Below are 15,413 nucleotides of genomic sequence, written 5' to 3'. Positions count from 1 at the left end.
GTAATTTTGCTTTTCTTACGAAACAAATTTAGTCAGGTAAAAAGAGTAAAACTCCTTTAAGAAGTGGCCTTAATGTTTTTAATAGAACAGCTTCTACAAAGCAAATTAGAAACCAAAACCCTCAAATAAGATAAATTAGGAAGACGCTGACACACAGAGAAATAAATGAACAGGATGATAGGGATTTCAGTTCGTCTTAGAAACTCAAAGTCAATCTTCATGAGCAATCCCATCTTTGTGTGGAGCTCAAAGTACGTTGGGAGGGAGAAAAAGGAGGAGCAGCAGACCAGAGGGAGGAGAGCCAGCTAAATGCAAAGATCAAAAATGAGCCACTACAGTTGCCTTAGAGTAAAATTATGTGTTCCTATTTCCGCATACAGAAGTAATTGGTCTTGTCTTTGATGGTATTATGTTTTGCCATGGTACTGAACTGAGGCTAAAGGAATGGAGGAAAAGGGAGTAGGATGCTTGCAGTGGGGGAGGGCAATGTGAGCGCTGAAGAGGGAAGTTAATTTATGTCGGCAGAGAATTAGGTTTTACTGGCCCTTGTGGCTCTGTGGACCGGGTGGGAAGAGCAGTGAAGACTGTAACGCTTTGTGGTTCAAGAGTTGAAAGACCACTACATGGCTCTAAGTAGGCAATCTGGCTTTAGCACTTTCAGGCACAGCTAGAAAGCTCTAAAACAGGTTTTGATAATGGGGTTTAAGCTTGAACTTACGACAGCCTCTCTCGTCGCTCCCGTCAACGCAGTTGGGCACTTTGTTACACTGCCAGTCACTTGGGACACACATTCCATCTCCACACATGAAGTTCCCAGGACTGTTACACTCAGTGGTGAAGTTATTCCCAGGAAGCTTTTGGCTCTCTGATTTGGAAAAAAAAACAGAGTATTTTACAATTTCTTCACTCCATAAATAAATCAATTAAGGATGCATCAGCAGCACAGTGAAAACGCATAACCTTTATGGTCTGACTCCCTTAAAGGCATAAACATGATAGGGAAAGCTATTGTTTAAAAAGCAGAAGGGAAAAAAAAGCCATAAAAATGAATACTAAAACTGAGAAGGTCTTTCAGGAATAACAGTACGGTTGGCAAAACTATTCCTTTAAAGCGAGGCAATTTCTTAATGGAAAAAAGATAATAACCCAAACACTGGTAAACACTCACATACACAGAGCACATACTTTACACATTCAACATAGATGCACTGATTCTCATACATACCAGAAATAGACACTTTCACACAAAGAATGCACGCTAATCGAGGTTGGGCCCGATCTAGTTGACGCAGTGCAGCTGCAGCATAATAGGCTGGAATGTGAAACATGACCTTTTGGCTGAGAGTTGACACTGTGCGGCGAGCGGTTTCACTCGTAAACAAAGCTATGTGACAGTAATGAGGAGTTCTGGACAGAACGGAGAACACTTATCCTGCAGCGCCAAAACTATGGTCCACTGAAGGGCCACTTCATATAAATTCAGAATGAGATGCAAAAGGTGAACCTGCCGTTAAAAATCTTGATCACTTTTTATATTAATGGTGGTGAAGGAAACCAGAACAAAGTTGAACTTCCTACAGTAACTGCAATTAAGTGTCAGGGCAAGAGATGAATAAATGAAAAAAAAAAAAGTGCAAAATTTGTCACTTTTCTGATTAGTTAACCTCAAAACTGTATTTAGCAGCTTCATTATTTTGTGTAAATTGTTAACAAAATATTGCATTCTATAGTTTAATATTTCAATATTTTAGAGCAATAAAAAATAATAATTGAACAGGAGACCTGTCCTGTACTGCGCCTCTGACCAACTAACTACTGACAGGAAGCGTGAGCGCCCCACAGTCATGAACATGACTGTGTCATTTAAATGACACCACCTTTCTGATAATCTGTTGAGATGATGTAAAGTTCTGTTTTGGCTTTTGCCATTTAGAAATGGGATTTCCATCTGAAAATTGACCAAAAAAAATAATAATAATTTGAAAATAGTGTTATAATTTCTATTATGTCTACCTTTAAAAAAATGCAATTGTTGTTTTCACAAAATGTGTTATTATGGGGGTTAAATAACCCCCATAATAACAGAGCACTGCCACAGAGCAATATTTCTCTGTGGCAGTTTAATCTGTTATACTTGTTTGGAGATAACAAAATTGCATCAGTCACAAGAAATGTTGCAGACTATTTCATGTAAACAACACCTTACTTGTGAAAAGGGTGGTTGGAAAAAAATTTATTATGTATGAATCCAGACTTCTTTTGGTTCACAAGTAAATTCATGGCTGTCAATAAGATATTTCCTGCTGACATGCAAAGCCAAGAAATAGCTTAAAAAGTGACTTAAAAACATATTTTCATTTCTGAAGGTAAACACAATAAAGGAAAGAAAAAAATGTCATTTTTTAAGACACTCTGTGGTTAAAAATATTATTTAGTAAGCTGTTTAGATTTGCATTGCACAGATACAGCCTTCCCATCTTTTTCTACACATTTTTACACCTTTCCAAATGGTGTTCTTTATTTATTTATTCATTTTGGATATATTGTAAAGTAAAGTAAAGTAATGAAGCTTACCATTTAAACCTTTAATCTCAATGCGTAGTATCACTGCAAAAACTAATAGTGAAGGAAGCCTTCCTATAGAAAAAAAAATAGAAAAGCTCCGTTAAGTTTAGGGGCACAATACATCAGCTAAAATAAGAGCCCTCACCACATTAAAATTATTATGGTGGCAGCCTTTTGAGGGCTGTGTCAGGGTGACAGACGAGATATGAATGTTTTGTAAGCACTGAGTGGCCAGCAGTTAGTCTGCACTATGAGAGAAGCACGACTGCAAAATGAATATCGCTCAAATTAAAGGTCACCTTACAGAGATGCAAATTTAGGTAGTTATTCACATGAAGCAAAAGATTACACACTCACATTTGAGAAGAAATTGACAAACAAAAACGCCCAAATTTCAGATTATAATTTCTACCAGAAATGCTACGGTCCCTGCTGTCTTTTTTATATTTTGTTGTTATTTGCTCAGCATCACCAGAAAAAGGATTTACAGCATGGGCGTATGTTTGGGTATGGACGGTCATGACATGTCACGACCAATATTCAAGGGATATAAAATAGTCCCGACCAATTTTTGCCATATAAATAAAAAAAAAAAAACATATGTATTTTTTAACAAAAACAAAATAAATAAACGAAAATCTACATTGATTAGTTTAATATTTCAATGTACTACGCAGTGGTAGAATTCATTTTAAATGCTGGTGAGTTGGTGAGTAAGTTGTAAGGTCCCACCAAAACTTAGGCCAAACCTACGCCCTTGATTTACAGCACTACCTAACACGTTACTAATCAATGTCCATTAGATGTGAAACGACATCTTGTCATTTTAAAAACTGAACTGAATATTTCTCGTCAAAGTGAAATTCTAAATCCCAAAGTGTTATTTGTTTTGGTATAAATTGTTGTGCCCAGGTGTCAAGGCAAATATTTTTAGCTTGATAATCTGTATGTTTGTGACTCTCATTTTAAAGCAACACAGGAAGTAGTTTTTGAGTTGGGTGATAGAGTCACCAGGGCAGACAAACAAAAATTGCCTGTTAAGTTGGCTGACATATGACGTTGCATAAGCATGGATGACGTCCTCATCATTTGTAAATTATTGTAGTGGCAGCTTCTGAGTGCTTGGTGGGCAAAAGAGAGGGTGACATACATGATGTGAATGTTTTCTAAGCTCTTTGAAATTACTGTGAATGGCCAACCTCTAGCCTGGAAACAAAGAATACTTAATTACTAATGATGCTGAAATATCTGCTGAGCTAAAGGGCTAAGCTAAACACAATCTAGGGACTAGTCAAATATGAATCTAACTCTTTTACAACGATTACAGAATCTTTAAACCCATTTGTAAACTCTAAATGTATTCTTAGTTATTCCCAAAATGTAGCTAAAATCTCATTAAACCCTGATTTTTCTTGTCGTATCTCCCTAGGTAAATATCTTATCACAATTCTAATATTGTCTCTCCATTAATAGGTCAAACAAAATCAATAGTTATTTATAACATAAAGTTGAAACATTTTACTCTGTTTCAAAAGACAGTTTACCAAAAATGTGCATAGAATAAAGATTACTTGTTCCGTTCTTGATTTCTTTGAATATATGGTGCTGCTAGCCTACACATTTTATACTTCAAATCAAGTATAAAACTGATGATCATACCCAGGTAAACAAGCTTATGCAAAAATATGTTAAAGGCCTCTCAGTGTTGACAGCACTCCAGGGAAAAACATGCCAAAAATGTCCACTCAGAGGAACGCAGAACAAATGTAAGAGAGAACCATCCGGAAATAACTTCAAAGGACTGTTGCAGGGAGGCAGCGGGTTAATTGGAAAGTTGCTTTCAGGGCATGGCAGAATGGCAAAGGGACTGTGTGTGGCCAAAAAGTGCAGAGGAGAAAGAATGCTTGATAGACAGCTAATCTGTTCCAATGTTTCTTTGATAATGCCAACAGAAAATCTTTTGTAGGCAGGTTGGGAGCCCTATTTTCTGGCAAGCTGAGTGCATCTCATTCCAAACCTTAAATTGTTGATGTGGTACAGTAACAAGCCTGAATGCTTCTGCTGTTTACCACTGGGGTAACAAGAAATTTTAACTCATTAGGAAAGTAAGTGTACCAAACTCATTACATAGAACTTCAAAGCAGAAATTATGTTGTTTGCAACATTCCCATCTGACAGTTATAGCGGCTGTATCCATGCACACTCCGTAAAATAAGAAATCTATATACCTTACTATGTTGTGGGTAGCTAGAAGCATTGTGAACAGCAGCAAAACTTTACTGTTGTTTAAACCATGGTCACACAGTGCGTGTGTATGAGGGAAAAGAGAAGGAGATAAGGCACGGATGGTTCTGGACAGCTGTGTATCTTGCTGAAGGAAGTGTAGACCAATTACTCAGAGTAAATATTGACTGTACTATCTTAGCCTCTCCACACAGTCAGACCCCTTCTATCTCTGCGCGTCTTCTCAGGTTACATTTAGACTGTTAAATCATAGATGCTCGAGACGCAGGCTAGATACTTTTTAATTAGCATTTAAATTTCTCCTTGTTTTAAATAAAGCCTGAGCGAATCACTAAGGGGAAATTTCTTCCCTGCTAATTTTTCAGTTCAGCTGTTGTTGCTGGTGATCTTCAGGAGAACACATTAATTCTAATTTAAAAGGAAAAAGTACCTTCAGCCTAAACTCAGGTCTAATTTCCCAGTGGTTTTGAATAAAACTCCAACTGATTATTAAATTACCTGCTGCATATATTTGTTGAAATTTCAGCAGATACGGTGGAACAATAGGTACACGTTGGGTGACAAATGGTATGCAATATTAAGTCCACTGCTGGATTCTGAAAATATAGAATTAGTTCATGCAGAATAATTTTTTTCAGCTAATGCTTGAATATTGCTGCAGTAACAGAAAACCTGAGATCATCCCACTTCCCCATGCTGGAGATTTTAGTTTAACAGTAACAATAAAAGAAGTTACCTTTAAAAGTAATCACACAAGTGACATCTGGACCCAACAGTAGACTTAAACGTCAATAAATGTGATGTTTTTATCTCCTGCAAACTTTGCTTTAATTCTACTTCTTTTTTCTATCTAATCATAAGAAATCATAGTCAGACAGAGAGAGTCATGAAACAGGGAGAGCTGGTAGCACATCACCCCTCTCAGAAAAGGAAGTAGAGAGTTAGACAGTGAGAGAGTAGAGAGTGAAGGGTTGCTGTTTTCAAGAGGAGCATAAGTATAATCTGATATTAGTTTTGCAGTCAGGCTTCCTGGTGGAACTTGCCTCCATTCAGCTGCTTAATAGACATCTTGCTTGTAGCTCATTTTTATGAGTCAATCCAGCACTTTCTGGTGTGACTTTCAGTCATACCTACAGGTAGTGCCCTGAAATTACACTATTTATCTGCTTTTTTATGTTTGAAGGTTAGATATTTAGACCATAAAGCACTTTACTGTTGGAGGAAAATATATCCCTTGTAATCAGGGACAGTTATTGAGACAAAGGCATCTTAATCAGCCCTGATCAAAGACCAACCAGTTATGACTCAAAATTCTGAACTTTTGCCAAATAGTAAAAACACAAAACTTAAGCCCTACAAGGTCATGCCAACATCACTCTTCAGTGTAGAAGTTATTATGAAGGGAAAAAGATAATAGTTTACTCATTATTAGTAAGGTGTTGAGAAAGAAACTCAGAGGGACGTCAGAATTTATTTCAAAATGTATCTTCAGCAAAATGTTGAGGCGTATATGTAGTATGTGAGAAGAAGGCTGCGTAAGACGGAGAGAGAACAAGACTTCCTGTACAGAAAAGGTGATCTATTCTATGCTTTGGAGCTTTCAACCTCAGTTTCTCATGGAAAATAATAGATTTAGAAATGCTGCAGATCTGTTTGAAATTTCAGAGTGACGTTCATTCTCTAGAAAAAATACAAAAAACCTGCAATGTTAGTAATGACAGATATGTTAACTAGTGTTAAAAGCTAAATACAGTTTAAATTATGAACACCTTAATAATTTTCTGTTTGTTATAAAGTAATAGAAAAACCCTGCTTTTACCCACTGTGACATTTCCTCTGCCCCTAATATCAGCTATATCAATCAATATTAGAAGGTAAAAGCGTCACAAAATGCTCCAAGAGATTGGAAATGGACCACAAAAGTGTAATCAGTACATCTGTATTGTGATGCACAAATAATCTGACTATAGTGTTTGATTCTTTGAATGGCGTCACCGTGCTAGAAAAAGATGGTGAAAGAGAAGCTAAGTGAATGAATAGAAACCAAGAAAGAAAAAAAAAAACTTGACATGGGCATACTAAGCAATTAAGCAAGAAAATGGTTGAGAAGTAGGCTAATAAAAATGAAGGGTCCCATTTTCCGCCCCTGGATCCCAAGCAATAGCTACCCTAAGCAACTCTCATTCCGTGTGCTCTGCAGAAGAAAGGTCAGTGATATAAATCTAAATCTGAGAAGACTGTTGACTGGGCTGTTACGGCTTTCACCCCCTGTTTCTCAGAAGGCCTGGACATCTGACCCGCATTGATTAGCCTCGGATAAAGGTTCTAACTCAGACTGAAACAGCGCCGGAGAATTGATTGGGCTGGCATTGTTCAGTTTGCAGGACGGAGTGAAAATGAAAGTAATACCAAGGGAAGGAATGCAATAAAAGACAAAAAAAATCAACCAGTTCTGTCCTAAAAAATAAATCTCATCTTCTTATTTGTGGACCATGAATGTAAGCATCTCCAGTAATGCACCAGTCTGTATCAGAAATATCTCAACCGAATCAGGTGGATATACGTGCGCATGAAAAAGCATGCCGAATTAAATTCCAGCCTGATGATATCAATTCACACATGGGCAGCAAGGTCTGCTACCATGGAGGATAGAGAAGGGCTGAATCAATACAGCATAGCCCTGAATAAAAACTAGCACTTTCAGGTTCACGGATAAAAAAAGTATTTTTCAATTACACATGATTTTTAATGGGTTGGCTATACAAGCTCGAGGCTTTGAGGCGCAGCAGGGGTGTGGAGGTGATTTGGCGCTTCCCTTCACAATACAAGACACACAATATATTCTTGTGTGTTGGTTAGAGAGTGAGAGAGAGAGAGAGCTAGACAGAGAGACAGAAAAAAAGAGAGAGAACTTTCTAAAGAAAAAGGGATATTCTGTTCTGTTCCTTCAGCTCACTGAAGCGTTCAATAAAAATAGGCACAAGTGTAAACAAACTGGTCTGCATCAATTAGAGCCACCTCAAGGACAGACTTACAGGAAGCATGATGCAGGCAGTGAGCATCAGAGCAAGCAAGGCCTTAATGGCCATAGATAGAGAGAAATCAGTCATCCATGGAAATAAACAACAAGCCGGAAAAGTATGAAACCAGCTTCTGTCTTACTGAGCTGCTGTTAAGCTTGTTTCATTTTATTTTCTTTCAGTGTCAAAGGGCAAATCTCTTCTCTGGATCCATTTGTTTACAGGGAGGTATTGCTGGCTCCATGAACTGTTAAGTAGGTAGTGTCATTTGGCAATAAAAGCTAAATGAGCAATTCACAATAAAGTTAAATTGAGCAAGGCCCACAATAAATTTGAGCTAATTTAATTTTACTGTGAGAAGAACAAAGTGCAAGTTGGAAAAATGTTCATGTAAACCTATGCTTGTTAAACTCACTCCAGTCAGTCAGAGGATGTTTGATGAAGAGCTATGAAAACGGATTACTACAGTTTAAAATTTGGAAATAATCCTGAAATTTCTCAAATATTTCATATTTCTAATATTGTATCCGTTTTTTAAGAAGATTTTTATACTGTATTGTCATTTATTTAGGTTCTGATCCTTGTCTGAGCCAGTTGATTGTAATGAAATATTATAATAATCAAACCAAAATAATTCTAATAACCCCCGCAGTTGAACCACATGTTAATAAAATAAAGTGAAAAGCTTAAATCATTCATTGTCAATGCAGACATGAAGCGATCTGTGGCAGACAGATGAAATTTATACCTCTAAAAATTGTGCACAAATTACTAGAAAGATAAAATTATAAAATGGCAAAGTAGGAAATTGACCAGCGACCCGACAAAATATACATAAAAAATTGTTTTATGGATTTATATTCTAGGACACACACAAAAAAAAAATCATTAATGAAAAACTATTTCATGTTATGGCCAAATTCAGGAATAAAAAATGTCAAGCCAAGATTTGGATGGTTATATATCGTCCACATGGTCATTCACAGCATTTAAAATGTCTATCTCCAATGGCAAGAGACACCTGGACAGTGGTGCTACCAACTGTACCACTGTCTGCAATTTATTATAAGAGTATTATTTTATCTGTTTGTATTAATTTAATTTCCAATGGAAAAGGCCACCCAGCATACTTTTTATGGCTAAAATTGTGGCAAGAGTTTAAAGTTGTATACCCTTGCTCTACTCCATTTCCCATTTATGGGAAGGTTGACATTTAATATTGTCAACCTTGGTCTGTGTGTTGACTTTGTTATGATAGTGGTTATTTCAGTATGTAGGTCATTTCATTTATTTTCTCCTTCATCAAGAAGCATGATTCCAAAAATAAACTTCATGAAAACAAAAACAATAGTCACATTGACGTGAGTAACTCACTTGGGAACAGCATTTTTTGTTCCCAAGTAGATGAACATCAAAGAGGTTAGGACACGAACATTTCAACACGTTTTGTGTTTTGACTTAAATTCCTCTGGTATGTGTTTTCATATCCAAGGCAAAGTTCACAAACGAAACTTGACGTTGCTTTCTTTTATGCTTGCTCCAGCTAAACAACAAGGTGAGCAACCAATAAGATGAGCAACATGAATACTCTCACAAGCAGCCAGTCTTCAAACGAATACTTCAGTGGGGAAAAGCACATCCAGCATCCAGAACAAAAGTATTGTTCCCCTAACAAAATTTTTTTTAACTTTGCGTATTTTTCACACTTATTGACAACAAATTTTAATATCAGACAAAGATAATCTGAGTAAATACAAAGTCCACTTATTAGGGTGAAAAGCTTATTCAAACTATGCTCATCCAAATAAAAATAAAAAAAAAAACATTTTCCTTATTAAGTCATATTTAAACACAATTATTTTTTTAAGCAGCAAATCATTCCTCAGCCTAAAAAAAATTAAGAATATGTTGGTGATAGTGTGATGGTTTGGTTTCTTCTGTTGAACTAGTGACAACTTCCTGATGTTAATGAAACTATGATGCTCAGGGTTGAAGTCATTAGTTTGTGACCTGAAGTGAACTTGGATTAAGCAGTAGGATAAAGAACCGAAAAACATAATTGAGTCTGAATGACTCAAATCAATAAAATCATATTTTAAAATTTAAATCCAATCAAATTGCTGCTTCATGATGCTAGAAACCTTCAATATGGCTGATTTAAAACAAACATAAATGGGCCAAAATTCCTCCAGAGAGACGTACAAGACTCTCTGACAAAAATATTTCATTAGTACAGACCATATACACATTGTGCTACATATTTGTAACATATTTTTTAAAAATCAAATCAAGTTATTTTTGTCTCTGGCAAACAATAACTGTTGAAGGGCAGGTTAGGATACATAGATATGGTCTTAAGGTACACAGTTGCACTAGGTATAACGTTTTGGTGATTAAGGTTAACTGCTTTAAACTGTTGTGTCACAGAGATAAGAAACTTGAAAACCTTGTTAATGTACCTTGAAATGCTCTCATTTGCTGAAACTTTATTTTAAGTATTTTGTCTTTTTGGAAAATGAGCTCAAGGTTGATTTTTGACTGTTTTTGTTATTGTACAAAACCTTATTGGTTACATTTGATCCTTGTTTTTTTTCCTTCACATTTGATCAGTGAATAGCTTTGCCACAAAGCTATATCTCACTTCAGTCCCTATTCCCCTCCACATTCGTCTTTGCCTACATCCTCTGTGATGTTAATCCTGAGCTGACACTAATAGGCTGAGGCTGTGTTTATGTAGCCACTCTCATCTCTTAGAGGATTAGATGGACAATTGCCCGTCTGATACCCAAGTGGTTAAAAGAGGAATGCAACAAAACTAGATGTCTGAAAGTTCCTTTTGCTGCCATTGTGAGAGTGACTAATATAAATTTGAGACTTTAGCACTGAGACTGTGTTGTACTGCATTTGTGTTCTAATCCTTATTTTGCATCTCGGTTAAGATGGACTCATAAACAGCAAGTATAAACTGTTGGTAATGTATTATAGGCTCACTATGATCCGTGATCCCACATTTAATGGGAGGACAGCCTATGATTAATGGAGCGCAATTTCACCAGTGAGACTAATTTAGCCGGTAATTGCTCCAAAGATTCAAATAATACACTAAAGCAAGAGCAAGGCCTGCTTGATAAAGAAGTTACCTCTAAATCAGGGGTGGGCAATCCTGGTCCTCGAGGGCCGGTGTCCTGCAAATCTTAGATGTCTCCCTGGTCCAACACACTTGAATCCAATAACTCAATCACCTCCTAAGTGCAGTCAAGTTCTCCAGAGTCCTGCTAATGACCTCATTATTTGACTCAGGTGTGTTGAAGTAGAGATGCATCTAAAAGTTGCAGGAGACCGGCCCTCGAGGCCTGGAGTTGCCCACCCCTGCTCTAAATAATACATAATAATAACGCACAGTCCAGGCAATATACTCTATCAATGCTGCCAGATAGCTGTAGGTGCAAGTTTAGAGAAATAGTAATGTCTTCATAACTAATTACACAAACAAAAAACAAATGAGGGCATTGTACCCTTTTCCAGCTCAAGACCATGGTCTTGGATTTGGAGGTGTTGATTTTCATCCTAGCCACTTCACTCTTAGATGAAAACTGCTCCAGAAAAATCTGAATACTATGATCTGATGAAACCAACAGAACTGGAGACATCATGGCTGTGCCTACAAATTATGTCTATAAAGGTTATGATGTGACCAAATAGTAAATGTACTTATTATCATGCTATGCAGATGTGGTTTCTAAGATGATTCACTCACCTCTGCATCCTGAATGATTGAAATGGCACCAGTTGAAGGACAGACTAAGCTATTTTCTGCTAAATTTAGCTGATAATCTTGTGCTTTGATTTCCACCTGGTTAGCCAATAGTTGAAGAAAAACAAATCAGTTCCCTCTATTTCAAAACACATGCACTAGTTTGCATCATCAGCAACACATACTTTATTGTATTGCAATATTACAATATTTGATGTTTAACAAAGTTAACATATTTTATACATGTTAAGATCCACCTAAAACACATTTTTAGATAGGTCAACATACATGACCATCTATGTAACAGCTTGGTTAGAGCTGTGTAATAAGTAATGTAGGTTAGGGATTAAACACAGTTAGGTTTAAATATTAATACAAATACTTGGTACAGGTGGGCATGATTTTGCATATATAAAAAAAATAATAATACTAAAGTGAAATGGAGCTATTTTTAATATTCTTGCTATTTATCCAGATCGTAAGTTTTGGAGATTTGAGCAGTCACATGATCTACTTTTTTATGACAATAGTTTGGAGCTAATCTCATGCACTTATTAGAATAATTTAATGTTTTGGTTTTTTTTCTAAAAGGTGCAACTGGAGCATTTCAATATATATTTTTATAGATATTCTAATAAAGAAAGATACTTTCAAAGAAGCTGTGAGTAGCCTCTATTTTGCCTGCTTTCCTTAAAATGCTAAGGGCATCTATAGTCTTCAAAAACATTATTATGACTTCATAGATGGCAGATATATCATGCAAACACACTAAAATACTCAATTGATATTAAAATGTTCATATATTTCCCCAAACCTGACAACCAGTACTGTAAGGATTTGCTTACAGGGGGAAAACAAAATCAATATTTTCTTTTCTGACTCAGCTTTTACTTTACTCTGCTGGAGTTTACACTTTTACTGAAACTACAAAGTGTTTCTCCAAACTGTACACATAGAGTCCACATTTGGGATTTTCTAAGAGATCTTCGAAGTAACCCCAGTGATCAGTAGATCATTTGAAGTTTTAACATTTTACAAATGCTAAAAAAAAGAGAAAAAACCTCGTTGTAGCTGTAGTCAATATAACAAGCTGTTCTGTTGTTTTCTAAAACCGCTGTGCCTTTAAAGAACTGTTCTTTTCCCTCTAAATGACCCTTTTCTCTCCAACATCAGATATTCTCCCCTCCTCCACCCGATTCTCTATTTCTGCCCACTGATGCACCATCAATAATCCAGCCTCTTTAACAAGGCCAAGGCTTTTAGAGTGAGTCTCGCCCATGTAGATCCCTGCTGGTTGCTGTGTGGTCTCCTCCTAATGAAAAATCTTACATTTTGCTCTACAAGGCTGCCTGAACCTCATACCCTGGAATGTTAATAATAGGTGTAAGCTTAAAAATGTTTTGCTAAGATGTGGAGAATATACTGTATTCATTACAAGATGTTCTTGTTTATATTTAGGTGCAATGGGGAGGATTCCTAACGCATGAATAACTCTCTGGCATGCTTTATCTAATTAGAAATAATTTTGGGTTTTGATGTAGAGAAAAATGAAAAACAACCTTCAATTTCAAAATGAATTTTAATAACCTAGATTCTGATGTGGTATGATCATAACTTCAATATGATTCAATTTAACAAATTCAAAACATTCTAAATTTAAAGAGACATGCATCCTGACCATTTAAAAAAAGGAAATAAAATTAACCAATGCACAAGTGATATGGCACACTTTAGAATTAATGTGTTTTGAGGCTCTTTTTTTATTGTTATATTGGTTAAGGACAATTATTTGTAACGTGTTGCGCTATAGTTGTGTTCACACACAAATGAATTCAAGGTTAAAATGATTTGATCTTGAACATTTTAAAAACATTGAATCATTTTGGAAATTGGAAAAAACAAACTTGCACAACACTAATCGAATATCAGTATCTATTTTGTTTGCCTGTGTGTGAAAAAGTACGTATGTGAAGGCGTACGTATCTGTTAATCCAACATCTATAGAACTATTTCAGCAGAATACCATGCAACTATGACACATTGATGAGGAAACATAAAAGGACACGAAAAATTTGATTTCTAAGCAAACCTAATTATCGATATGCATCCACACATGCCAAAGCTAAAACAAACAGGAACATCTGATCAATACATACAGGAAAGCCAGTTACCTAATTTAGCAAACTACACAATATAAAATAGGCCAATTAAGTGATAGATGATAATAATTAATAAGATATATTCTTTCACACAGTCGTCATAAATGAGACACAGACACATACACTATAAGTCAAGTAAATTCAGCTGGCTAAGAAAACGATTAAATAATAATAAAAAAAGAATGCCAGAATCACACACACACACCCCCATGCACCTGTACCCCCACACACAATAATAATGGAGATTTATCTCTCCACTGTTGTGACATGCATGATCAGGTTGAAGGATTGCTGCACAGGCTTATCAAGGAGGAGTGAACTGAGTCAATGACTTAATGTAATCTGTTGGGTTTTCTTAGATACAAAGTTTATTCAGTCAATTTGAATGAAGAACTTTACTTGAGTCACTGTTTGATTACCATGATCAACAGAAATGTGTGATTGTATTTTTTTGTTTGCAAAATTCCCTGAGAAAAATAAGTTTTCAGTCTGGAGTGTCCGATAAACACCAAAACTCAAACATCCACATAGTATCATGGTGCAGTGAAGACGGTTAGCAATAATTTAGAAAAATTAGATAAAATGTTGACATAAGAGAAACTGGATGTTTGTCTAGAATGAATGAGAAAATAGAATCAAAAAAGATGTTGGAATCTATCAAGATTTTGAAAGCAAGATTACGGTAAAGGAACTGTAGGGAATTCTGTCAAATGCTGATTCTGCTGTAAAACATGATGAAACTCTCTGGTATTTTCTATATGTCTGGTCTAAGGATTGCAAAAACAGATTTTTTTTCTTTCAAAGGAAATATCAACATCCAGTTAAAATTGTTTTAAATCTACTGTGACAGAACCAGACATTCTGGGCCGCAATTCCAAAAAGGCTGTTTAACAGAAACAACTGGACTAGATGTGGGAGAAACGCCATACTCACAGTGAGTGAGCTGGGCTCAGTTTTCCTCAAATTGAAGAAGTTGGGGTTTTTTTCAAGGTGAATAAAATTATAAACACACTCCAATATCAGTCAGTTTTGATCCGAACCCTTTGGATATTTGGGTATTTAGTAGAAAGCTGAAGGAGAATTTCATTTCCCAGTTTCACTATGAGTCCAAGAATGCATTTAAATCAACAAATAACTTCACCAGAGGAAAGATTAAGTTTGAATTGGACTATATAGATCTGGAATTAAATTTGAGGAAAAACTATCTGGGACTAGACATCTGTTGTCTGGGTCACTGTGGACAACAGATGTCCATTCAATCTGATATGGACAATTTTTACAAGATAGAGTTAAAAGTCAAGATGGCATCTTGACTCCCACTAAGGACAGCTGAACGCTTAAGTTAAAACAAACATTTTATATTCTTGTTTGTACTAGTTAATAAATATGAAATATTAAGAAGATAATTTTTTGACATGATTAACATTCTCTCTTGAGAGATGTGCACAAAGTAGTCTATAATGAATAATATTTTGTCTAATATGTTTTCTTTCTCCGCAAACATATGTTTAATAAACAAACGGAAAGGATTAAAAGCACATCTACTCCATGTTTCTCATCAAAAATTTAAAGTCTTATGCATATGCTAATGCAGCGATGCCTCTCGGCGCAGTGGCACGCCACATCACACCCACTACTGCAGTGGCGGTGGTCTGATTACACTTCAGCCTG

At 36.0% G+C, this 15,413-nt stretch overlaps 1 protein-coding gene across 3 annotated transcripts in view; it reads right to left on the bottom strand.

The window, feature by feature from the left end:
- Positions 1 to 15,413, bottom strand: part of ldlrad3 (low density lipoprotein receptor class A domain containing 3) — a 100,574-nt gene that overhangs the window by 62,572 nt on the left and 22,589 nt on the right. For 2 of the 3 annotated variants that reach the window (XM_028003213.1, XM_028003203.1), the window contains exon 2: positions 719 to 865. The exons of the other annotated variant lie outside the window; for it this stretch is intronic. In XM_028003213.1, coding sequence (XP_027859014.1) covers positions 719 to 865 — 147 coding nt within the window. The remainder of the gene's footprint in view (positions 1 to 718; positions 866 to 15,413) is intronic. 3 annotated transcript variants of the gene reach the window in all.

This window comes from Xiphophorus couchianus, chromosome 2 (genome assembly GCF_001444195.1).
Source record: "Xiphophorus couchianus chromosome 2, X_couchianus-1.0, whole genome shotgun sequence".
NCBI classification, from domain to species: Eukaryota; Metazoa; Chordata; class Actinopteri; order Cyprinodontiformes; family Poeciliidae; genus Xiphophorus; species Xiphophorus couchianus.
This window is presented reverse-complemented; position numbering and strand designations above follow the sequence as displayed.